Source organism: Typopeltis vanoorti, chromosome 6, assembly GCF_054136105.1.
Source record: "Typopeltis vanoorti isolate ZY-2024b chromosome 6, IOZ_Tvanoo_1.0, whole genome shotgun sequence".
NCBI lineage: Eukaryota > Metazoa > Arthropoda > Arachnida > Uropygi > Thelyphonidae > Typopeltis > Typopeltis vanoorti.
Genome location: NC_143554.1, coordinates 138,206,463 through 138,234,446, shown reverse-complemented (window position 1 = coordinate 138,234,446; position 27,984 = coordinate 138,206,463). Strand labels below are relative to the sequence as shown.

Sequence of the window (27,984 nt, the reverse complement as noted above, 5' to 3'; positions counted from 1 at the left end):
ATCAGCTCTGCTAACACATTCTTGGATACTAACAATGTGAAGCTATTTCCTAATATCATTATTTTTAATATGATATTGGCATTGACCATCTGTTCATGCCTCTAATCATTCTCAGGACTCTTGTATTTGCAGTGTCTAGTAATTGGTCAAGTGTTTTATTTCTAACACAGCTCTCAGATCCCTGAGTTAAAATTAGTTTGAACACTGTCTGGATATATACAGCTAATTTAGTGTTTTGACTAATTTCTCTCTCTTTCCGTATAAATTTATTCAGTTGACTTCCTACAATATCAGCTTTGTTGATTCTTTTGTCTATTTCCATATTTAATTTACCATCTTCACTAAAAATCGTGCCTAAGTAGCTGAAATGTTTTATTTGTTCCACAGGTTCTCCATTCACAACACAGTTGACATTTTCAATGATTCTGCTTATTTTCATTGTCTTTGTCTTTTTATTGCTGACCTTCATACGATATCTATTACAAGAGTTATTCAATTTAGTCAGTGAATCTTGCAGACTTGTAATGGATTTATTTAGAAGTATAACATCGTCTGCATAAAGCAACGAGCAGACATTAACATCTCCAATTTTGATATCTTGTTTAATACCACTTTTTTTCATAATGTGCTCCATATAGATAATGTACATCCTTGTCTCACACCAGATTTAACATTAAACCATCTTTCTGTACTTCCTTCTATTCTAACTGCTGACTTACAACTCAAATAAAGACTAAGTATTGCTTGATATAATGCCCCATTGACACCATATAAGTGTAGCGTATTGAATAGCTTCTCTCTTGGCACCTTGTCATATGCCTTTTCCAAATCGACAAAACTTAAATACAGATCTTTGTTATATTCCCATGATTTCTCCACTATTTGTCGTAAAGTGAAGATCTGATCCTGACAGCGTCTATTTGACCTGAATCCAGCTTGTTCTTCACCAAGCTTTTCTTCCACAATTCTTCTCAACCATTTCTCAAGTATACTTGCATAGATCTTGCCAGGAACACTCAGTAGGGAAATACCTCTGTAATTCTTACATTCAGTTTTATTTCCCTTTTTATATATGGGTACTATGAGAGCTCTACTCCAATCATTGGCAATTCGTCCCTCTGTCCAGGCATTCTGAACTATGCAGTGCAGCCACTGTAAGACTTTTATACCACCATACTTCAGCATTTCTGGTCGAATATCATCTACTCCTGCTGCCTTTCCACATTTCAAGCCTTTGATGGCTTTTTCTACTTCAAGTATGGATATGTATTCCTGACTGCATGCCTGGTCAGTGTTTTTTACCACTGTGCTGTCATGACTGCTTGTTTCATTTAGTAGTTTTTCAAAGTAATTACTCCATACTTCAAGGATATCTCTTTCTCCCATTTTTGTCACCTTTATCATCTCTTACTCCTTTTACAGCACTCTTTCCTCCATTCCTGAGCTTCTTCAACAACCTCCAGAATATTTTGCCACCTTCTTGATATTTATTTTCTATGTTCTTCCCAAAGTCCTCCCATGATTTTTGTTTAGCTAGTTTTACGCAATGTTTTGCTTTCTTACATTTGTCTCTGTATTCTCTAAGAGCACAAGCTGACTTATTTGCCAGGAACTTTTGATATGCTTTCTTCTTTTCCTTCACTTCCTCTTTAACTTCCCGTGTCCACCATGGAGTTCTGATTTTTCTATCCTTGCAGAGAACTTCACCACATGCCTCTCTAGCTGAATCAATCAAGGTTTTCTTCAAGGTTTGATTCCTGTTCTCAAACTCTTTCATTTTTTCGTTAATAATCTTTATGTATTTTAGTCTACAGTTCACATCTGAGAGAGCTGTCAGAAAGTTTTAAAGCGAATAAAAGTTGACATGTTATTCATTTCAAGAAATTCAGTTTTATCCTACTCAAGACTAAATAGTGATCACTTTCAATTTCAAATCCTCTGTACACTCTGGTGTCCTGCACCAGGGAGAAAACATCACTATCAACAATAACATAGTCAATGAGGCTTTTCTTTTTCCTTGCCTCTTATCTCCATGTGAATTTGTGCACATTTTTATGTTGGAACATGGTGTTAGTAATAATCAGTCCATGTCCTGAGCAGGAAACCAACAGGTATTTGCCATTATTATTAGCTTTGCTCATTTCTCCAAATTTTCCCAAAATATTTTTGTATGTCTGACAATCATTTCCTACTCTTCTATTTAGATCTCCAACAAGGACTAACTTTTCCGTTTTTATTGTGTCAGTTGCTTTCTCTAAAGCATCAAAAAATTCCTCCACTTCTACCTTAGTAGAACCTTCTGTATGACCATAGGTACAAATAAGTCTCATTGTCCAGTTCCCCATTCTCATATTTGCCCACATTACTCTACTTGAGACCGACTGCCATTCAAGAAGATTAGCCTCGTATTTTGTGTTGAATACTATGGTTACTCCTTCTTTTCCTCGACTGTCATTTCTTGAATATAGCATTTTGTATTTATTGCTCAGAAAGATCTCACCAGTTTTTGTCTTTTTTGTTTCAGTTACCCCTATTATGTGAATCTGGTACTTATGTAATTCCTCAGCTAGCTCCATTTCTTTGCATTCAGGCTTCTTATGTTGATAGTACCGATCTTTAACTCTAGTGATATCGAGTTGGGGGTGTTTTCAGAATTGTTCCAGTAGCTGACTTTTCGCTGTTTGCTCTGGTTCTGTGGCAAAAACAACGGGGGTCTTGTTTAACGGGCGACGCCCCAGCCGGCATGAAAATAAATATATATATACAATAAAAAGTTAGGAAAGATTAGCTGACTTATAAAGTACTATCTCCCATAAAGGGGATAGATGTAAACCATCAGATCTGTTTAAGTTAGGAGAGTGAAGTAAAGTTTCACATGTTTCTTTATAAAGCCGTTCCATGAGGAACTGACTTTTTTGTAGGACTATTGTCTTTTCCCAACGAACTCTATATCTAGTGATGATGACATGTTCTGCAAGTCCAGAATGTTCAGGTTCAAAGTATTGAATATATGACTGGTGTTCTTCTAGCGAATAGAGGCAGATCTTCCTGTTTCTCCAAAATAAGAAAATCCACAAGAGCAAGGAATCTGGTAAACGCCTGGATAATTAAGATGTGGAAGCTTGTCCTTAGGAGAGGTGAGAAAGGTGGAGATTTTTCTGAATGGTCGAAAGGCAGCAAAAATATTCTGTGGTTTTAAAACTTTTGCTATACGTTCACTAATGCCTTGTACATAAGGGATAGGAATGCACGTTATTTCTTCTGTGTTTGAAGAGGAAGATATATTAAATCTACTCAAAACTCTTTTGATGAAGGAATTCTTATATCCATTAGATAGAAAGGAAGACTTCTTCCTTTCTATCTAAGAGGTTCCAGATAAATAAGCCAGTTTTTTTGTATTATTTATTTAAAAGAACTTCTTATAAGAAGTTCATTTAAAAGAACTTCTTATAAGAAGTTCATTTAAAAGATCTTCTTATACAGTTCTTAATAGGCCTGTAAATGCCCATAACTCTTTAAGGAAACCTTGGATTTTTGTAACCATGATTCCAGGATAAGGTGTTTTGCCCTATGCCGATAAATATATTTTGTATAACTGTTGCATGTATTCTCTTGGCTGGTTTGCCTAGTTGAAAGACAAAAAATCAGAGTTATGAGTAAAAACTCTGTTACCTTTATATGAGATCGACTGCCTCACCTTCACTTGACAAGCCGTGATAAAGTTTCTTCACATCCTAGGTCTTTCCAACCAAAGGGCATTGTCAAAACCAACTGAGCTGTAGAGGTTTTTGATTTAATAGAACAGTGAAAAAAAAAAAAAAAAAAAAAACTTTTTATCATTATAAAAATCAAGTGGATATTAAATCCTGCATTATTTTAAAGCTCAATACAGAAACTATAAAAGTTTCATATGAAATTTGACCAGAGAATATACAAAACTTTTATAGTTTCTGTATTCTGCTTTGAAGTAATGCTAGATTTAATGTGCACTTGATTCTTATAAATTTTGCATCGCCGGACTGAAGCTTTTTCGCTCTTTATTTTAGAAAAAAACTTTTTATCATTTTGAGTATGTGAATTGTATCAGTCCAAATTGCATATTTGTTAAAAATAATATAACACATTGCATATAACACAATTCTTACATGTGTGTGTAAGTTTAAACTTTACCATATTTGAAACCTTTGCAGTATTGAAAAAATCCAGTAAATGATTGGAATATTTGTTTTCTCTCATTTTTTTAAAAATACCATACTTTAATGTTATTAATATTTCAATATTAATATATTTATTATTACTGTAGGGACAGATGTCAATATTAAACAACTGAAGCAGAAAGTAAAGAATGTTCAGGTAAATTTAGCATATACAACATAAGCTTCTTGTTATTTTAAGACTATCCTTGTAAATGTATAGTGATACTGGGGAAAACAATATGAAATGATAAAACGGATTATCTTTTGATAGAATAAAGAAAGAAATAGAATAAAAATCAAATCAAAAATGCTATTCTTATATGGATAAACATAACATTAATCTGAGCAATACATAGTCTATATTTAAGTTGTCAGTCAGCAGTTAGAGTTGAAGGAAATATAGGAAGATGGTTTGATGTAAAATCAGGTGTAACATAAGGGTGCACACTATCTCTCCTCTTATTCATCATCTGTATGGATTGCATTATGAAAAAAAAAAAGTAACATTAAACCTAATGTTAAAATTGTAGATATCAAAGCTCTTTGCTTTATGCAGATGATGTTATACTCCTAAACAAATCTAGTGTGTGTGTGTGTGTGTGTGCGCATGCATATTCTCTGACTGAATTCCATAACAATCATTGAAAAGATATTTTCGTGTTTGTATTAACTCCTCCTTCCTTTCCCTGATCACTAGTGCCTGAATATGACATCTTATTATTCAGCAGAATCTCACCTATATTAGTCTTCTTCATGTTAGTAACACCAATTATGTTGATGTACTTCTGTGATTCTTCTGCCTGTTCCAGTTTGAGTTTTGTTTTTAGATACTATTTGATGATACTTGATATGGACAATTAAAATTTTCAGTGAAGTTTGAAGTTTTTTATAATGCAGTTCATGCTTACTGTAGCAAACTAAAATAGAGACCAGAAGATTATTTTGTTATGGTATATAGTTTTAGTAATTTCCTTTTGCACAGTATGTATTTCATTAAGACAACGGTTTCAGTAGTTCGTTATAGAGTTCACTGTATGCCTCGGCAAACATTATTTGAAACTAGAAAGTTACCCAGAAATTATGTGTCTGTTCATGTTCTGTTTGTACAAATGTTACAGTTCCTTTTTTCCTTTCCTTTTCTTTTCAGATAAGCCACCTAAAATATGATAACAGTATTCAAAATCCCAAAGCAGCTGACCTTAGAATATTATTCTCACATTTCGTTATGCATATGAAACCTCTCTAAGGATTTTGGTTCTAGAGGGTAATACCTGTGATACCCTCTTTCACAAACTCATTCCATTTATTTTCTCATAGGCACTTTGTTTCTGCATTATGGCATTTTTATTGGTAATTTTATGGGTGTTTTACCACCAAACTGGCTGCTAGCTTCCCTCCACTTTCCTCTAATCATGTAAAAACACAATCTACTGCCTGCCACAGTATTGTTTTGTTATAGATTTGAGCTTTTGTGTAATAGATATGGTGTTTCAAATTAAAGTATCCGTACTCCTATTCAGAGCAATCTGTAGAGAGAGAGAAGCAGTAGACAAAATACCTTCAAACTTGGTGGGTACACTAACCAAATCATGAGAGAAGAGATTGACAATAAAAAAAAAAAGTTCAAAGAATGACTGCAAAAATATGGCTCTGTGAGCGAGAAAAGATAGTGACTTTTGCATGCCATAAGCCATAATGCTGTATAAATGAAGTAGCATGACTACAGTCATTCAAATTGTGCATTGGGTCTCACTTTACCTGAACATGTCTTGCTTGTGAAGTGTTTCTTTGGAATGGAAAAATGCTGCAGCAGCATTTTGTAAGTACAGACCTTGAAAAGTCCCAGTGACATCAAATGCAGTGCAATGCATGGTTCATAAATTAGAAGAGACTGGCAGGACCATACATCTGAAATTCTGCAAATGTTGTTGAGTAGTCAGTCAGAATGCTGTAGGCTGCAGTGCACATGCTGTTGTAAGACAATTAGATTTGCCATACATAATGGTATAGAGACTTTGCATAAAGCATTGCAATGCTACCTGTATAAACTCAGCCACAGCGAAGAGTTGAAAACAGGAGATACCAGTGTCTGAGAAACATTTCTACATTCACACGTGGAGGTGAACAAGGATTGTCCTAGGAATGAAGTAATGAAGTGCATTTTCATGTTTGTGGAACAGTAAACACTCAAAATTGCTGCATCTGGGCTACAGAGATTCCCATGAATTTCAACAAGTACCCTTACATTCCTTAAAGATCACTATATGATAACTCTGCACAGGCCAGGCAATCCTTTAACCCTCTTCATACCATTCCATAACAGCTGCCACTTTGTGGCATGGGCCATTGTCATCTTGATAGTAACATGGGTTTGTTATATAAAACTCCACAGTGTAGGCAGCACCTGATTATCCAGAATATCAAGGTACTCAGCTACCTTCATGGAACCATGTACAACGACCAGTGGTCCAACTCCTCCACCACCAAACTTTACTTTACGTACAACATACTATGGTGATAAGCATTCACCAGGCTGCTTCCACACCCACACTCTGCCATCAGACTGGAAACAGGTGAACCTAGATTCATTGCACCAGAATACCGTTTTCCACTGGTCAGTTGTCTGGTTCACACGCTCTTTGCACCCCGCCAGGAGAACTGCCTTGTGCGTTGTTGTGATGTTCAGCTTGTATGCTGCTGCTCTTCCATGGAAACCCAGTAAATGGAGTTCTTTACATACAGTATCAGTGCTCATCATGGTGTTACTGGCACTCTGGTTCTCATCACAGATGGTCTGTGCCGCTTGTAGCCAGTTTTTGCCTGCCACCAATTTTAACACCTTCCTGTCCCTGTCAGTCATTTTTAGTGGCTGTCTTAGGTGTTTTCCTGCACTAGTGATGCCAGATTGTCTCTACTTGTTGATCACATTGCCGACCGTTGATTTTGGATTCTCCAGTTGAGTGGCAATGGCACGTTGTGGACATTCCACCAATATGACAGCCCACGATGACAACTCTTTCGAAGTCGCTGAGTTCACGTCATGTTACCATACTATCTATATTCAACTGCTATAATGAAATACAGCTTCCTACTATCTGTACACTTTTTTTATGTTATTAACAAACCTGAAATGATCCATAACTTCAAATTATTGGTAGAGTGTGTGTGTATGTGCGTAATGACTAAAAGCTGAGCATAATATAAAAACTTTATTATTTGTATAGAAGATTTATTCATTGGGTGCATAACATGAAAAGAGAAAAATACAAAATATACATTAAAAGCGAATAACAGCTATATGGATTGCTGACATTTGAAGAAGTTCTGAATTCCACAGCATCATTGAGCATGTTCAAAATGGCATGGTCTCGTGCAGATAAAAGTTTGATTGCTGAGGAGTAACAATCAAAGAGGTTATAGCTTAATTAAGAGGGAGATATCCCGTTTTAGCTTAATAGAGTTTCAGTGCTGAAAAAACTATCAGCGGAACCAAGTGTAAATGATCACTTGGATAGTACAACACCAGGGCAACTCCATGCAAAGGTGGAGCAAGCTCCCTCACTAACTTTATTATTCTTTCATAATGTAAAACCCAGCTCCTAAGAGATGTATATATATTGTTTTTCATTATGAGAAGAGGTCACTACCCAGACCGGTTTCAACCTTTTTTGAGGTCTCATCAGTGAATAGGTAGACCTGGATATCAAAGTTTTAAGTGAACAGAAACTTACGTACCTCTACTATCGAATTGCCGAAGTGGTGTTACTATATATAGTAGTGTATATATATATATATATATATATATATATAGTACTATAACTATATATAGTACTATATATATATAGTACACCACTTCGGCAATAACAATAACTATATATAGTACTATATATATATAGTACACCACTTCGGCAATTCGATAGTAGAGGTGTGAAAGTTTCTGTTCACTTAAAACTTTGATATTCCAGGTCTACCTACTCACTGATGAGACCTCAAAAAAGGTTGAAACCGGTCTGGGTAGTGACCTCTTCTCATAATGAAAAACAATATATATACATCTCTTAGGAGCTGGGTTCTACATTATGAAAGAATATTAAAGTTAGTGAGGGAGCTTGCTCCACCTTTACATGGAGTTGCCCTGGTGTTGTACTATCCAAGTGATCATTTACACTTGGTTCCACTGATAGTTTTTTCGGCATTGAAACTCTATGGATGTTGATGGATTTCGACCCGAGTTTTGTACCTGGCTATAAAATAAAACGGAATTTAACATCTCCCTCTTAATTAACAAATTCGCCTGTAAAATAGCCCTTCAGGTTATAGCTTAGTTTAGTATTAAGGTAGACTCGATTAAGAACAGTTTTTGTCAGTTCAGTAGTTCTTTCAAGCTCATCATAGCATCTGAAAATGTTTTTCGATTTATTCTAAATCACTGTGTGAGTGATAGTCTTCATCATCAAGGTTAACAGAATTAAGAAAGAAATTAGATGAAGTGTTAGCCCTAGTTCTGCCATATATGAGGTCGCTGACATGCTCCTCTTATATTTAGTGCAGTGGATTTTTCCGTGTGGCCAAAATACAGCATCTATACAGGACTCAACAAATATTGCTCGCCCACTCACCCTTAACGAGTAGATTTTAATATCTGGTGAGTAGTTGCAGAATGAACAGAATGAAACGTTTTTTATTTAATAAATAAAAATAAATTGAGAAATTTTTTTAAAATACTGGTAAGATCACCAGTATTTTAAAAAAATTTCTCAATCAGTAAATTTTTTTCATGTCGAATAGGGTTTTTGCACCATTTGTTGATCCCTGTATGTATACATACATACATACAGGGATGTATGTATGTATGTATACATACAGGGATCAACAAATGGTGATCCCTGTATGTATACATACACACTTAAAGATCTAACATTATATAAGTAAATAAATAATGTTGATTATTTATTAGTTATTTGTTATTAATATAGTATTTTTGTGTGAATTCCACCCATGCAAGGTTTCATGTCAGCATACTGTTGGTGTGCTAATAGTTAACGCTTCTCTAGAGATTAACTAGAGGTCCCTAATAAGCAGGATAATGATCTCACAGGAATTCAAGCCCATGTTTGTTTATAGTTTGCATTAATTAGTTTTGTAATATTAGTTTATATACCATAGTTCATTTTGCATGTACTTGTTTATTTTTGTTTTCCAGAAATTTGGATTTGTAAGGAAGCTTACAGATGTAGAAAAAAATACAGAAGGAAAAGAAAAGAAAAAGAAGAAAAAATAAAAAGTTTAAATAGTACCAAACTTTTTGTTGTTTTTTTTTGCCATAACATCTCACAGATACGCATATTTTACTCTATCATATCTCTATAATTGTAAAAAGTCAGTACTTTTGTCTGCAAATGATAGTTTCATATATCCTCATGTATTAGTTAAGAAATTATTCCAGAAAAATGGGGGAGCATAAAATAGTGTTTGATTTATATGTGGAATTAAAATTCATAAGAAATGTAAACAAGTTATTATACTATATAGTCAATTCTCACTGTAGCAAATGCTGTTATAGTGAACTTGCTTACTATAGTAAACTAAAGAAGAGTTATTTTAAACCCACAGCATCATTCCTGGCCATTTGACTGTATCATTTTCAGGGACTTAATTTTCATAAATCATATGTATCTGATTCAGATTTACCTAATCTTAACTTAGATAACTCTCATGCAGTTTATTAATGTTTTTCTTAAGTAGCTTCTCCAATTTGTCAATTATGAATCATGGTACACTAAGCTGTCTATATCTCTGACCTGCCATAATTAAACATTGGGACTGATATTGTAACTGGACCCCAAGAACCAGTTAAAGTGTTTGCTATTAAAATGGGACAACATAGTTGCCAGCTAACTCACCTTTTGATTAAAAAACCCTGATAAAGGTTCTTTGGATTCGAATAAACTTTTCCAACCAAAGGTTTCCATTGAAACCAACTGAACTATGGAGACTCCTTATGAATTTGTTCTCACGTAAAATTTTAAAACACTTCTATTTAACATAGAATTTTTTATATATCAGTGGTTCCGATAAGTCAATATTACAAAAATTATACAGGACTCGGATTACCTTTTTCATGGGTTGCCTTAATATGTGCAGCTTCAGATTAGTATACCCCCCCACACATGGCACAGTCATGTAATAGGTCTTGAGACCTCGTGTGTGGAGTTGATATAAATAAAAAAATTACTGAATCACTCTTTTATTGAATATCTGTTTTTCTTTCCTTAATTTCAAAATAGTTTGGAAGGAAATTGTTAACAGAAAAATAATAATGATGAAAACAGAATCGTTTTGGGCTATCATTAGCCTGTGTGGGTACATACTAGGAAATGATGTTAGTTCTAAAATCTGGAAATTTGCTCTAGCTTTGTTCAATGCACGTATCCACCAATATACAATATTTGTACGTAAGTGGAAGTCAGCAGGAATACAAAGCATTTGAGACTGAGTCTCTCACATAAAATAATTGTAAACATTAATTAAGAGGGAGATGTTAAATCCCATTTTTATTTTTATAGCCGGGTACGACACTATCTGCCGATAGTTTTTTCGGCATTGAAATGCTATGGATGTCGATGGATTTCGACCCGAGTTTCGTACCCGGCTATAAAATAAAAACGGGATTTAACATCTCCCTCTTAATTAACAAATTCGCCGGTAAAATAGCCTTTCAGCGCTTATTATCTTTGTAGTTAACAATATATAGTACACCACTTCGGCAATTTGATAGTAGAGGTATGTAAGTTTTCTGTTCACTTAAAACCTTGATATTCCAGGTCTACCTACTCACTGATGAGACCTCAAAAAAAGGTTGAAACCGGTCTGGGTAGTGACCTCTTCTCATAATGAAAAACAATATATATACATCTCTTAGGAGCTGGGTTCTACATTATGAAAGAATATTAAAGTTAGTGAGGGAGCTTGCTCCACCTTTACATGGAGTTGCCCTGGTGTTGTACTATCCAAGTGATCATTTACACTTGGTTCCACTGATAGTTTTTTCGGCATTGAAACTCTATGGATGTTGATGGATTTCGACCCGAGTTTTGTACCTGGCTATAAAATAAAACGGAATTTAACATCTCCCTCTTAATTAACAAATTCGCCTGTAAAATAGCCCTTCAGGTTATAGCTTAGTTTAGTATTAAGGTAGACTCGATTAAGAACAGTTTTTGTCAGTTCAGTAGTTCTTTCAAGCTCATCATAGCATCTGAAAATGTTTTTCGATTTATTCTAAATCACTGTGTGAGTGATAGTCTTCATCATCAAGGTTAACAGAATTAAGAAAGAAATTAGATGAAGTGTTAGCCCTAGTTCTGCCATATATGAGGTCGCTGACATGCTCCTCTTATATTTAGTGCAGTGGATTTTTCCGTGTGGCCAAAATACAGCATCTATACAGGACTCAACAAATATTGCTCGCCCACTCACCCTTAACGAGTAGATTTTAATATCTGGTGAGTAGTTGCAGAATGAACAGAATGAAACGTTTTTTATTTAATAAATAAAAATAAATTGAGAAATTTTTTTAAAATACTGGTAAGATCACCAGTATTTTAAAAAAATTTCTCAATCAGTAAATTTTTTTCATGTCGAATAGGGTTTTTGCACCATTTGTTGATCCCTGTATGTATACATACATACATACAGGGATGTATGTATGTATGTATACATACAGGGATCAACAAATGGTGATCCCTGTATGTATACATACACACTTAAAGATCTAACATTATATAAGTAAATAAATAATGTTGATTATTTATTAGTTATTTGTTATTAATATAGTATTTTTGTGTGAATTCCACCCATGCAAGGTTTCATGTCAGCATACTGTTGGTGTGCTAATAGTTAACGCTTCTCTAGAGATTAACTAGAGGTCCCTAATAAGCAGGATAATGATCTCACAGGAATTCAAGCCCATGTTTGTTTATAGTTTGCATTAATTAGTTTTGTAATATTAGTTTATATACCATAGTTCATTTTGCATGTACTTGTTTATTTTTGTTTTCCAGAAATTTGGATTTGTAAGGAAGCTTACAGATGTAGAAAAAAATACAGAAGGAAAAGAAAAGAAAAAGAAGAAAAAATAAAAAGTTTAAATAGTACCAAACTTTTTGTTGTTTTTTTTTGCCATAACATCTCACAGATACGCATATTTTACTCTATCATATCTCTATAATTGTAAAAAGTCAGTACTTTTGTCTGCAAATGATAGTTTCATATATCCTCATGTATTAGTTAAGAAATTATTCCAGAAAAATGGGGGAGCATAAAATAGTGTTTGATTTATATGTGGAATTAAAATTCATAAGAAATGTAAACAAGTTATTATACTATATAGTCAATTCTCACTGTAGCAAATGCTGTTATAGTGAACTTGCTTACTATAGTAAACTAAAGAAGAGTTATTTTAAACCCACAGCATCATTCCTGGCCATTTGACTGTATCATTTTCAGGGACTTAATTTTCATAAATCATATGTATCTGATTCAGATTTACCTAATCTTAACTTAGATAACTCTCATGCAGTTTATTAATGTTTTTCTTAAGTAGCTTCTCCAATTTGTCAATTATGAATCATGGTACACTAAGCTGTCTATATCTCTGACCTGCCATAATTAAACATTGGGACTGATATTGTAACTGGACCCCAAGAACCAGTTAAAGTGTTTGCTATTAAAATGGGACAACATAGTTGCCAGCTAACTCACCTTTTGATTAAAAAACCCTGATAAAGGTTCTTTGGATTCGAATAAACTTTTCCAACCAAAGGTTTCCATTGAAACCAACTGAACTATGGAGACTCCTTATGAATTTGTTCTCACGTAAAATTTTAAAACACTTCTATTTAACATAGAATTTTTTATATATCAGTGGTTCCGATAAGTCAATATTACAAAAATTATACAGGACTCGGATTACCTTTTTCATGGGTTGCCTTAATATGTGCAGCTTCAGATTAGTATACCCCCCCACACATGGCACAGTCATGTAATAGGTCTTGAGACCTCGTGTGTGGAGTTGATATAAATAAAAAAATTACTGAATCACTCTTTTATTGAATATCTGTTTTTCTTTCCTTAATTTCAAAATAGTTTGGAAGGAAATTGTTAACAGAAAAATAATAATGATGAAAACAGAATCGTTTTGGGCTATCATTAGCCTGTGTGGGTACATACTAGGAAATGATGTTAGTTCTAAAATCTGGAAATTTGCTCTAGCTTTGTTCAATGCACGTATCCACCAATATACAATATTTGTACGTAAGTGGAAGTCAGCAGGAATACAAAGCATTTGAGACTGAGTCTCTCACATAAAATAATTGTAAACATTAATTAAGAGGGAGATGTTAAATCCCATTTTTATTTTTATAGCCGGGTACGACACTATCTGCCGATAGTTTTTTCGGCATTGAAATGCTATGGATGTCGATGGATTTCGACCCGAGTTTCGTACCCGGCTATAAAATAAAAACGGGATTTAACATCTCCCTCTTAATTAACAAATTCGCCGGTAAAATAGCCTTTCAGCGCTTATTATCTTTGTAGTTAACAATATATAGTACACCACTTCGGCAATTTGATAGTAGAGGTATGTAAGTTTTCTGTTCACTTAAAACCTTGATATTCCAGGTCTACCTACTCACTGATGAGACCTCAAAAAAAGGTTGAAACCGGTCTGGGTAGTGACCTCTTCTCATAATGTAAAACAATATATTTACATCTCTTAGGAGCCGGGTTTTACATTATGAAAGAATATTAAAGTTAGTGAGGGAGCTTGCTCCACCTTTGCATGGAGTTGCCCTGGTGTTGTACTATCCAAGTGATCATTTTCACTTGGTCCGCTGATAGTTTTTTCGACATTGAAACGCTATGGATGTCGATGGATTTCGATCCGAGTTTTGTACCCGGCTATAAAATAAAACGGGATTTAATATCTCCCTCTTAATTAACAAATTCACCGGTAAAATAGCCTTTCGGCTTATTATCTTTGTAATTGTAAACATTTTTTGTCTGTAATTCCATTCAGATTTTTAATTGATTGATTTTTTTTTCTGTTAAAAGTAAAGAAATTAACAAGAAATCTCTTGCTTACAATATTTAGGAATTTTTAATTATCTTCCTAATTTAAAATAAAATAAACAAGTGGAAGTCAGCAGGAGTACAAAGCATTTGAGACTATGAGTCTCTCTCTCTCTCTGCAGTACATTTGAATGGATCAAATCACCTGACAGATGGAACCTTTCTTTACAAAATGGCTTTTCAGCCAAAGGTAAGTTAGCCAGTTTTATAAAATAGCTAGGAAACATACTGACCTGAGAACATGCATTGCAGTCATACAGAAACATGAGGGATATGTAATAGATCTATTATAAGTTTGCATGATTGATGAAGTTTTGTGCAAGGTGGAGAAAACTGCCTAGTTAGAACCTGATTTGGAGACTAGATTGGAAGAAATTATTAAATGGGCAGCTTATTAATATAAACTGATGTGATACTATCCGGATCCTCTACATCTGCACCCCTTGAAAGTAAATGTCAAGAATGAGTGAATGATGATACAACAATGCAGCAATTTAGAAGTAGTATACCCATACATGGCACTGTCATATAATAGGTCTTGAGACCTAGTTATAAATGCACACTTAGAATGTTGTGAAATTATGACAGTTTAAATGTCTTAGACTGTCATTGTTGATGCACCTTCTTGATGTATATATACCAGAAAATCAAGATGATTATCAAAATCAGGAACTTGAATTAGGGACCATAAATAAAAACTTGAGATAGGAACATACCCAGGTATTGATTAGGAGGATTAACCAAGGACTACTTTAGGGCTCCCCATATGCAATGACCAGCCAGCCAACTTATTGGAGGTTAAGGTTGGTGAACAGAGCTAGAGGACACAAAGTCCATACATTTTATAAATAATATGTTATAAAGATTCTATTTTAAAGCAAGCAATTTATGGTAAACTAACTTACAGTCCTGTCCTGTCAGGTGTCTTCTCCCTCCAGGAGATTGACTACCATGTGTCTCCACCATGTCCAATTCTGCACCTCTGCTGCATTCCTTATATGAGAGATAGGTCCAGTCTTTGTCTTCCTCTCTTTCTTTTTCCCTCAACAGTTCCTTCGAGAAGTGTCCTTTGTAGGCAGTTATGTCTCAGAATATGTCCAAAATAGCTGACTTTTCTCTTTTTAATTTCTTTCATCAGGCTCCTGTCTACCATCTCTAGTACCTCTTCATTTGTCTTTCCATGATATCCTCATAATTCTTCCCAGCATCCACATTTCAAAGGCCTCCAGTTTTTTCACACTCAGATTGGAGAGTGTCCATGTCTCTACTCCATATAATAATGTAGACCATATGTAGCATTTGGAGATTCTTAGTCTTGTTTTCAGATTTAATTCTCTAGATGTTAGTAGATTTTTCATACTGTTGAAAGTTGACCTTGCAATTTCAGTCCTTTTTCTAATTTCATCTTCTGTCCTGCCATTCTATGTGATCGTCTGAGGTATATGTATGTTTGCACCTGTTCTAATTTATTTCCTTTTATATTGATGCATATTTTTGGTATTTCCTTTTCTCTTGAAATTATCATAATTTTTGTCTATTTAAAGTTGAAACTGAGACCATACTGTTTGCTGTCTTGAGGGTTTCATCTATAAGAGTTTTGAGGTCATATTTTTCAGCTAGAAAAACTGTGTCATCTGCATATCTTAGGTTATTAATATTTCTGCCCCTACAGTAATTCCTTTGAGGTTACTAATTTTATTAAATATTTCTTCTGTGTACAGGTTAAAGGGAATCAGAGAAAAGACACAGCCTTGTCTCACACCTTTCTGAAAACTGGGAATTCTTCTGAGGTCTCTATTTATTCTCAAAGATGCAGTCTGTTCCCAGTAAAGATTAGTTAATAGCCTAATGTCTTTTCCATTCATGCCTATTTTTGAAAGGATTTCAATTAATTGTTCATGTTGGACATTGTCGAATGCCTTTTTGTAATCTATGAAGCAGAGGTATACATCTTTTTGTTTTTCTAGATATCTTTCTATGATGGTTCTGACGTTGAAAATATCTTCTCTTGTACCTACATTTTCCTTGAAGCCACTTTGTGTATCATTTATTTCTATGTTTATTTTTCTTTTATTTCTTTCAAGAATAATGTATAGGAGGACTTTTGATACTTGACTGATGAGACTGATTTTCCTGAACTCTACAGTATATGTTAATAAAAAATGTCATCAGATGCTTTTGAAAAAAAATCCAAAGAACACTCAGTAGATGAGAACTAACCTGAACCATCTGCTATATATACCAATTCATCTTACATTTTTGCTTTTGATTTTTCAAAAAAAAAAAAAAATCAGGAAAGGTTGATATGGCTATATCTTAGTCCTTACACATTTCTCAGATGAGCTGAAGACTGCTACATTGCCATTTTGTGTCCCTCAGTTCTTTTCACATTTATCTTATAGCATTAAAATTTTGTCTTGCTGATTCCTTTAAAACATTTTTTTTTTTTTTTTTTGACATTATAGAAAGCATTAGCAGGCTATTGTTATCTGGCTTAACTTTATACATTTAATATTTGTCTATATGAATTATGTTTCTACCATCCCTTTCAGAAAAAGGATACTTATGTTAATTTCTTAATTACCCACATAAGAAGACTGATATTAGGGTAGATTTCAAGCAATTCTCTATTTATATATTTTTTAACATTGATGTCTCACATGAAAGTTTGTAAAAGCTAAGTGCCACACATGGCTATCAATGGCAGCTCTTCAACTTGGATTTCTGTACATCATTCTCCATCATTTTCCTATATTCAGGTATTAAAATTAGCATAAATTTTCTGTCAAAAAAATTAAAGGCTTAGGGGGCTTGAAACTTCTGGTATAGTGAATTTTTGCATCATCTCCTTCTTTATGAATATCTATTTGGCTGGTAGTCTAGAATAAATCAGACTGAAGGAACTTCTATGTGTAGTTCACTAATCTCTTATTCTTTCTGACTTCTATTTGGATTTAGAAGAAGAAGAATTTTATTCCATTCATCCTAAATCATCTTTGTCTCCAATCTTGACCTCATTTTTATGCATTTGGAAGCACTGATGAATATTTGCATATGTTTCTTCACAAATTCAGCCTCTTCCATCATGAGATTTAAGTTTACCTTCAAGGAATACTGTCCTTCTTGTCATATTCAATATAGAATAGATCTATCTATCAGTCATTGTTTATCATAAGACCACATCCTTATGTACATCAATCATCTGTTCCAGAAACAAATGTTCTCTTACAGGATTTCACGTTCCTCTAATGCACTTCAACAAGAAATCTCTTATTAAACAATGTTCTTAAGTGACTTAAAAATAACCATCTCTCTCTCTCTCTCACATGCCAAATCTAGGAGAACTATATAGTCCTCTCCTATTATTGGAAAAGATGCCTCTGAACATGCTGGAATTCTTAAGAAATTCTAGTTGTCAGTTTTCAACCTATCATTAAAATTTATGGTTTACTGTCCTTTTAACGATAAACTTGTTCCATGTCTTTACTCAATGTTTATCATGCCATATGTTTGTGCACTTTGTATTGCTTTAGTCAAACTGACTATTTAGAAGCAGATATCTGAACATCAAAATTATATTTGATTTAAAAACACACACACAAATCCAGTCTAACCAATAGAGGAGTGGAGATTGAATGGACCGCTTCAAATATTAGCATTTATTCAAAGAAAGTTCTGAAGTATTATTATATTGATGCAATTGTAATGAGACTTTCTATTCTCGAGCTGTGGGAAATTGTAATTTTTATCTGCATCAAACCCCCATCCAAAAAGTAATCTTAACTGTTTTTAATCTGACAGTTTCTAATAATTTTTAAAGTTTAATCTGGAGGATATTCATTGTTAAGTATACATCTTTAATTAGTTGAAATTTTTACTCTTCTTTTATCTCTGTGGCACTGTGGAAACAGCATTTGCTTCCATAGCACTAGACTGCCAGATAAAAGACTATTAAGCTTGATTCTGGTTGCTTCTTTTTCTGGGCCTTTTTTCATCCAGCTCCAAAATTATTCTGTGTGTAGCAAACTAGGATGTTTTTCTCATGGGTTTGTAACCCAGCAGTTATCTTCAGACATGTTATTTGTTGTTTTACTATATGCACATTTGAAATATGGACCAAGTTTTTCAAGCATATAAATAAAATCAGGTGATAATATGCATTTTATTATAGGTTTATGAGGGTGGTCTGAAAAGATCTCAGCCTAAGAATGAAAAAACGAATTTATAATTTCAAAATTATTTTTATTTTTCAACATAATCTCCCTTAAGATTAATACATTTATTCCAGCGCCATTATCCCGTTCCTGTAGTGGTTCTCAGTAAGATCTGCAAAATACCCATCTACAGCTGCAATCACTTCTTGATTTGAAGAAAAACCCTGACAGTGAGGAAGAGTTTTAGTTTTGGGAAGAGATATGTCAGAGGGTGCCGAATCTAGGGAATACGATGGATGTTCCAACAATTCATGGTGCAGATCCCTTAATTTTCCCATTGCCAAAACCCTTTTGTTGGCAGGTGAATTGTCCTGATGAAAGATGATTTTTTTTTCTTCTGCAAACTGGGTCTTTTCTCACAAATTTTTTCGTCTAGTCTGGTTAAAAGATTGGAATAATATTCCCTGGTTATTGTTTTACCCTTTTCAAGATATTAATAATAAACAAAATGCCTTTAGCATCCCAAAACACCAATGCCACGACCTTTCCTGCTGATGGAACTAACTTTGTCTTAGGCACTGAACAACCAGCTTCTGTCCACTGGATTCTGGATCCATACTAATAAATCGTGCACAAAATCAGTTTTATTCTTGTTAAAACACTCCCAGCACTGTTCAGAGATTTTCATGCATGTGCATTTTTGATCTGCTGTGAGCAACTGCAGCACCCATCTCGTGCAAAGCTTTTTCATATGCAATTCTACATGCAAAATATATCCTACACATTCTTTTGAAATGCCTATAGTCTCAGCAATTTCACGCACTTTTACTCGTCAGTCATCCAATAACATATCGTACACTCGACCAGTGATTTCTGGTGGTGGTGTTACATTTTTTTTTAGACGTCCTTTACACGAATCATCTTTAAGGCTGATACGGCCACGTATAAACTCGGTAGCCCATTTCTTAATTGTTGAAAATGAAGAGTGCCCATAAACTTTCATGAAATTTGAATGGATTTCTTTTGGCATTAAATCTTTTACAAAGAATTTTATAACTGCAAGATAATCAATTTTATCCATTTCAAGGGATATAGACAACACTTTTGCTTCAGACAGTTGTATAAAACAAACTACTTGATAGAATGACTTCAATTTCACATGGATGCTTATGACAGATGTACCAACTTAGAAAAAAAAAAATCTTTCAGGTGTTGCAGTTCTTACTGAGAACGATTACAGGGACTGGATAATGGCCTTGGACCATCGGAATAAATGTATTAGTCTTAAGGGAGATTACATTGAAAAATAATTTTGAAATTATAAATTCGTTTTTTCATTGTTATGCCGAGAACTTTTCAGACCACCCTCGTAGTATAACCAAGTGGAAAAACTTCCAACAAGATGAAACGTGTATTAATCACCTAAATGGCGATATTAATGAAATATATCAAATAATTTATGCTTTGTATCCCTGATATTCCAAATATCCCAAAATTTTACTTCAATTTCAAGGAACACTTCATGCCTGTGTAGTTATTGACATGTAAATACATCAAGGCCAATATATTGGTAAACCAATGAAATCACTTCGTGTAGAATCTGATGCCTCAAATAATTTTTTTGTATTCAAGAAAATCGACTGCAGAACCCATATTATTTCAAACAGTATCAGATCCTGTTAGGGTTAGATACCAAGAGATGGCAGCACTTGCCAGTCTTCATCGGTTGCAGCTTGTAATTACTGATGTTCTTGGGCCAGCTATCTCTGGATACTGGCGGAGCTTGAATCGCTCACTAAGTCTCCAAAAGCAAGATAGGGTTTAAAGGCCTGAACTATAAAGGAACATATGGCAGCTTATTATTTTATTATTAATTATATTATTATATGACAAAGGTTGGTAGATTGGTAGAGCCTCTGCTACTAATTGCTCAGTTAAGTTTGAGCACGGTTAGTAGTTGGAAGGGGTCCAATCGTTCGATGCTGTTGTCACACTTTCCCTCGATGAGTCTTTGGACTCCCTGGAGTTGCAAATAATAATTATATTAATTATTATTTAAAATGGACAGCCATATCCTAACTTAATAGAGACAACTACTCGATTTTGTCTACTGGACTTAAAAGAACATGATTAATATTATCACTCATAGGTAACTGACTGGACATATATGTTAGCTAAAAGAGCACATATTGGTTGCAGGATTATTTTTTTAAAACAATTAGGGATTTTACTCTGGAGACCAAACATGGAATTTTGTCAAGCCACTTCAGACTGATGGAACTGGTTTTGCACGGAGTGAGGAAAGTCATTTCCACCCTAAAGACAATCACAAACATCCATGACCATTGTGAGATTCAAACCTCCAGTGCTTGGTTGGAGAGTGGGTATGCTAAACACTCATCTGACCAGTGCAGATTTATGCTTTTGTACTGTAGTGGAATAAGTTGCTCAAGTGTTAAGGCATAATCTGGTCGACTACAAAAAAATTCGGAGCCTCCATAGCTCAGTCGATATAGACGAAGCCATTTGGTTGCAAAGACCTGGGTTCAATTCCCGTGCATGATGAGGAACATGATTAAAAATGGTCTCTTTATACTTGGTGTAGTAAGTGGTAAAGTGTTTGCTGTTTGCTTTGCATGTGAAAGGTCCCACGTTTTGAACCCAGTACCTCCAATGAAAATTTTTTTAATGAAATAGCACTATTAAATGTTGTCCTTCAGAGGACAAAGCACGAAATTGAAAATTGCAGAAAAAAAGAAAGCAGGTAATCCTGCTTTCTTTTTTCAGACCGACTGAACGAACAAGTAACAAATTATGTATGAAGACTCGATGATCGAAAGGTGCAAAAATTTATGTTAGTCACATCATCCAGATGCAAAAAAGGTAAGTTGAAGGAAATGATTGTCTTGGTTGATACAAATGATTTGAGAAGCGAGAAATATTCTATGAGGGAGTATGTGAAGGAGTTGTTACAAGAGGCAAAACGGAAGAACAAGAAGGTGAAGATTCTAAGTATCCTGCCATTCTATGATAGAGGCATTGATAGCCTATACATATCTCTCACACAGGCAAGCGGGTTTTCTTCCCCGTAAACTCAAGAAAATGGACCATAGAGCTCACGCTATTTTAGACTTTAAAAATATTGTGTTAGGGTTAGTGACCACGAAAGGGTGGCACTTGTTAGTTGCGTGTCGCTTAAATTAGTGATAGCCTTGGGCTAGCTATCTGATTGGCTATTAGTGGAGATTGAGCTGTCCTCACAGTCTCCAAAAGTCAGAGCCTCGCCTACTCCCTATACGAGAATAAAAGGAGTTAGCTGATTGTTTTTTACAATAGAATCTACTGCATTTATTATCAAAGGAATCATGAAATGCAGTATCTAACATAGCTCGTGTAATACATTTAATATTATATTATATATTAGTTTATACCGCGCGGTTAGCCTAGTGGCTTTGCGCTTCGCAACCATATGCCTGGGGAAGGAGTGTCCCAGGTTCGATTCCCGTTGTAGATGTGAAGAATTTGAGGATCTTCCTCAGGCATAGCCAAGTTAGCCGGTCTTGGGCGCGGTCAGTAGGGTTTTTTCCGCCAGTTTATATGGCGTTTTTCATCCCACAAACCGGCCCCATGAACATACGCCTCTACAGTCAAAAATATATCCCCCCCCCCAGCAGACCAGGCGACGGGTCGGTTGGGAGTAGTACTAACAAGAAGTCGCATCTAAAGTAACACGCGGACCCTGCATAGGAAGCGGGAATAACGCGTAGAAGAAGAAGAAGATTATATATTAGTTTATCTACTGGCTGTCAGCTTGTTCTTCATGTGTTTATGTATTTGTATGGGCTTGGATCCTAGCAGTCCTGTACGAATGCTGATATGAGATAATTCTGAATGGCCAGCAGAACATTCTTTAAAAAAAAAAAAATTATAATACGGTTACAAAGAAACTAATGTTTGAAGGGGTGGGGGCACACAGCGTATCATGATTGTTTATTATATTTCTTTTATCTGATTCCTACTCAAGAAGGTTTAGTCAATATTGGAGACTACGATATTTGTGGAACTATACTCGCATTTTTCCACAAAGTTCCACTATCATTAAGTAGTGCGTTATAACATATGTACTTAATATAACTTTGTCTCTAAATTTTATTGCCATATATTGATGCAAAAACAAATAGTGGTTATTTTTTATTTTATTTTTACACCATGTTCAAAAACAATATTGATTTTATTTGTTCATATTATATTATAAGAATTTATATGACAAATATATTTTAAAAATTCTTTAACATATAGAATTCAGCTAATACACCAATTAATAATTTAAATATAATTAATATAAATTGCCGAGCTTACTGGTTTTTGTTATTTCTATCATCGTAATGTTTATTAATGTTTAGTGCATAGGTTCCCAAAGTGGGCGAGATACCGCCAACCCCCAGTGGGCGCTGAAGCCTTCTGGGGGGGGGGGTGGCTATAGTGGGATCAGAAGCATTTGGGGGCGTTCAGGCGGTCTAGGGGTCGGTGGCTCTTTATAGAAGAAATTAATAATATATATTTAAAAATTAATTATTTTCGTGATTTTGCGATTAGATAAATCATTTAAATTTTAAATATTGCATTTTAATTCATCTTATGCCCGTCTTACACGATCAATTTTCTATTTCAATTATTTAATCATTTGAAAATTTACTATGTCAGATAGAAATAGATGTCAATGAGAAAATAGAGCATGTATAGGGGGGGGCGTTTCAAAATTTATGTCTTGCAAAGTGGGCGGTGGCTCGAAAAAGTTTGGGAACCTATGGTTTAGTGCAATAGGTATATGACATGAATTTAAAAAAAAAAAAACGTAATTGGCGACCAGAATTAAATCTAGTAATTTCTTCGAGTGGTGTAGCGCTGGAAAATCAAATGAGACTTACACTAAAAAGTTTTTTATAACATAAAATAAACTAATTAAAAAAGTAATATATAAGCTAGAATTTACTGTTTCATTGAATGCAGATACTGGCTGACAGATTGTTCTTCATATATTTATGTATTTGTGTGAGGTTTGATTGTAACAGTCTTGTACGAATGCTGAAAGGAAATGATTCTGAGTAGTCGATGCAAACAAAAAAAAAAAGCTTTATATTGATCATAATTGTTTTACAAGAAAGTTCGAGGACACCTTGCAATTCTAAGGATCCTCACGCAATGTAACAAAAACTAAGGCTTAATCTTACACTAAGTTTGTTCTGCTTTCATTAAATGGACCTAGGAAGCGACTCACACGATGCCACAGAATGTGACAGCAACAACAAGCAGTGTTCCATGTTATTTAATCATTTGAAAATTTATACGCATACAGTAATGAATTTAACGTTTCTATTCTGGTTATTTATTTGTATGTACCAATTGTGAAGTTCTGATAACATATAATATGTTTAATTAATTGTTTCTAGTCATTTGTTGTGCATCATTTTTGCTACTACTCCTGACGACATAGTGACATTTTTCAAAACCATTGTTGGCCTAAAGTAAGCGGGTCGGTGGTCTCACACATAGCGATGAAATTCATCACGATCTAAAGACGATCACAAACATCTATGCCTATTACCTGTTGGTTGGAGAGTGGATCCGCTGACCACTCTGCAAACAACGTTGTCAAATTGTGTATGTCGTAGCTAGATTGTTCTGTTGGATGAAAAATCCGAACTTTAAGGATCAAATTCCCTACTACCTCTGTATATTACACCCTTTAATTCCATTTTTGTATTCAGTTTTTAAAGCTGTGTCATGTGAACACACCTTTAATTGTTTCTACCTAGGATTCTTTCTATGCATATGTATATTTATGTTTCGTGCTATGTAAGGATTTTGGCTTGTCGCTGTATAGTTTCGTAATCTTTGTAGTTTTCTTAAATTATCTCCAGTGTGAATTTCATGCTTGAGTATAAAAGATCTACAAAATCTGGTGATACTACGTACTTATAACCGTAACCGACTACTCAGGCACTGCTGTCAACATCTCCCGTGTGTACGACAGAAGACCAAGCATATGAATTTATTTCAAACATTGGAAGAAAGAACAAATGCCAGTGGAAAGTGGCCATTTTAGCATAAACAGAATACATCATATGCAGAACCGAATGAGAAACCACAAAAAAACACATTTAAGATTAGATATATTAACACTGACATAGGGACTGAAATGATCAACAAAACCAAACAAATACTCAGAATCAATTAACAGATACAAATTTTAAATTGGCATCTATGAAATATAAAAGCGAACGTATTACGTTGTTCAATTGTTTTTCCTTGCCTTGGAAAACAAAGAATTGAATGACGTAATACTATAAATGTTTGACAGTAAAACCTCAAACAATGCCATTTTTATATGAAGATAAAATTAATGAGAACAGCATTGGATTATGATGTCATCTATCAATATATATAAATAGCACAACCTAGTAGACCCAATTTTCGTGGTTGGATTCTCTGGTCTGTGAGGAAAAGAAAGGCACTTGGATACATTGAGAAGCTAATAATGACACAATAATCTGTATGGCGTAACCTATTCCATGGAATTTAAGAATCTATCACCATGTCAGAAAAAAGGTTTAATTAGATGCATTGAAATGCAGATAGGGAAACCGTAATTTCTACCATGTGTCTTGATTTCACAGTGGAGTGGAGGAGTTCTTGATTTATGAGTTTGGATTAATTACATAGGCTGAATAAGTAGTTCCATAGATTGGAAATAAGTATGTCGTTTATGCATTTTTCTATTTATGTATATTATTTTGTTTGATTTAGTTTGATGGAGTACAGAGGACAGTTCTACTTCTATTATGTTGGAAACAACGTCTGCTTTACTTGTCGTTCCAGTATGGTAAATCACGCTTTGTGATTGGAAGTATTTTTGTTAGGAGGTACTACAAAATTGTTAAATTCATCACTAACTTCTAGAAAGATTTGGAATCGTTCAGGTTTGTTTTTACTTTTATATCATTTTATGCAGATGAGAAACTATGATGATTTCTTTTAATATTCTTTATGCAGAAGCCACATTTGAATCTATAACAGTTTCTTTTTCCCTATATTATCTCAATTTTAAGATGATTTCTTGTATTCCATTTTAAGTGATGCCTCATTTGGGTTCGGCTTTAATTGTTCCTGTCCACATTATGTGCAGAAAACACATCATTAAAAACACATTAATCATACTAGTAATATATAATCATATTATTATTATGATTATATATTATTAATATGAAACATTAGTATGAGTTTGGCTTGTCGCTGTAGGTATTGTGGTATGCTCTATATCTTTCTATATTAACTCCAGTGTGAATGCTTTTGTATAAAGTATTACAAAATCTGGTAATACGACCTGTTTATAACGATATCTGATTACTCAGATAGTGTGGCCATCACCTCCCGATCCCAATTCAAATATGGTCGTCACTAATATTGTTGTCATTAATAGAACATTCTTGAGAACAGTATTGGATGATGATATCATCTATCATTATATATATACACGACCTAGTGGACCCGAATTTCATGGTTGGATTCTGTGGCCCATATCAGAAAATCAGATACCTGGATTCATTGAGAAGCTAACAATGAAACAATAGTCTGTATAGCATTGTGCCATACAGATTATAGCAAGGAATTTTCTTGGGAATTTCAGAAAATATGATAATCAGAAAACCGTTTGAATACACTTCGAGAGAACCGTAATTTGTACCATGCATCTAGGTATAAGTTGATTTCACAGTGTGGCTCATTACTCATGAGCTAGGGTGAATGATAGAAGGCACATTGGACTTGGTTCCAATCAGAGGAACTATATTCAATTTGGTTTCCCTCATGCAATACTGAATTCAATTACTGAGACTTTGTTTCGACTTGGTTTCAATGACTGATAAACAGTTATTGAAAATCCAGCACTGCAACACATGTGATGTAGGTTCTAAAACCGGCTCACTGTGTAAAGTCTTGGTCCTCAACATTAGTAGAGTTCGGAGGTAATGGAGGTACTTTGATGGGTTATGCTCTTATAGCGTGGTTATGGACGTTGGTTGGTGTTATAGGAGTTGACCAAGATTGAAGTCTCTTATAGATCCCTGGTATGAAAGTCTTTTGGAATAATTAATTTCAAAAAATGAATTAAGATTTAAGTTTCATTGAGCTAATTGCATATCTGATTTTCTTTTGCGGTGTGGCTTTTCTACTTGTTAACTATGCTACTTTTTAAGTAGCATAATTAACATGGTTAATCAGGATTTTAGTCATAGAACGGGGATCAACTTGGTGTTGTGGGTATAAAGGTAACTACTCATTGAAGTCCTGCGATGGAACCTCTAGAATTCAATTTGTCTATTTTCGTTAGAAAGATGAAGTTTTAGTCCTCCACAATTTAATATAATACACAAAGTTGACCTTTCGAATGTGAAGATGGTGGTATCATAAGATGCTTGTAGAGGAGGAAAGTTATGTTGAAGTAACTCACTTATCCTATGTATGGAGGCTGTTGGGCGAGTATAATGAAACCAGATTGTGAAGTCTCATGGATCTGGTTATATCTATGACGTCACAGCGCTGGGAAAGATTTCATTCTAGTACCGATTCTTAAGAGTTGATCTATCGGTCTATCTGTGTCTAAGGAAAGTAGAAATTGAAATCTTGCACTGAATTTCTGGGATGCGGTTTGTAAAACTGAATTACAGGGATTAAGTGAATTAGTTCCACTAATTCACTTTTTCATAAAATAACAATGCTGACATTATTAATAGGTTGTCTAAGAGACAAAGTTGGAAATTGCTCGGGGGCCACGGGTCAGTAGGGAAGGGGCAGGCCTTTCAGTTATCATAGCTATCCATTCATTTGCAACAGAGATGGATTTCACGAAACGTACGACTTTCTTCGTCTGGTTTGAGACTTCCATTTTATTTCCAGTGCTCTTAAGATCATCATATTACTACGATTCATCTCTAGAACAGAAAAGGGTAGCAGCGCATTGCCACCTTTCGTAAGAGAAATGACATGCATGAGTTGAAAGTAAAAATTAGTTGAAATGACATTAAAGTAAACTGAATGAGAAACCACAAAAAACACACTTACGTCATTTAGTCTCTCTCTCTTGGCCATTCCTGGAACAGTGTCATTATTCTCCAGAACAGCACTGGATTGTGAAGTCATCTCTCATTTATATATTGTGGACCCGAATTTCGTGGTTGGATTCTGTGGACCATGTCCGAAAAAAAGATACCTGGATGTATTGAGACGCTAATACTGAAAAACCATAATTTGTAGAGCATTGTGCCATACAGATTATGGCAAGGAATATTCCTGGGAATTTTATAAAATATAAATAGAAAGCCGTTTAAATAGACGCATTGAGATGGAATGTAATTTGTACCATGAATCTAAGTATAGCTTGATTTCACAGTGTGGCTCATGGCGTATGAGCTAGGATGAATGATAGAAGGCACATTGGACTT

The 27,984-nt window shown here is 34.5% G+C and overlaps 1 protein-coding gene across 1 annotated transcript in view; it reads left to right on the top strand.

Annotated features, from left to right (window-relative positions):
- dbe (KRR1 small subunit processome component homolog dbe) overlaps window positions 1–9,497 on the top strand; it is a 114,199-nt gene extending 104,702 nt beyond the window's left edge. Inside the window, exons 10-11 of the mRNA XM_090394606.1 lie at window positions 4,304–4,353; window positions 9,400–9,497. Of these exons, the coding sequence (XP_090250732.1) occupies window positions 4,304–4,353; window positions 9,400–9,477 (128 nt within the window). The 3' untranslated portion in view covers window positions 9,478–9,497. The remainder of the gene's footprint in view (window positions 1–4,303; window positions 4,354–9,399) is intronic.
- Window positions 9,498–27,984: the final 18,487 nt, after the last annotated feature.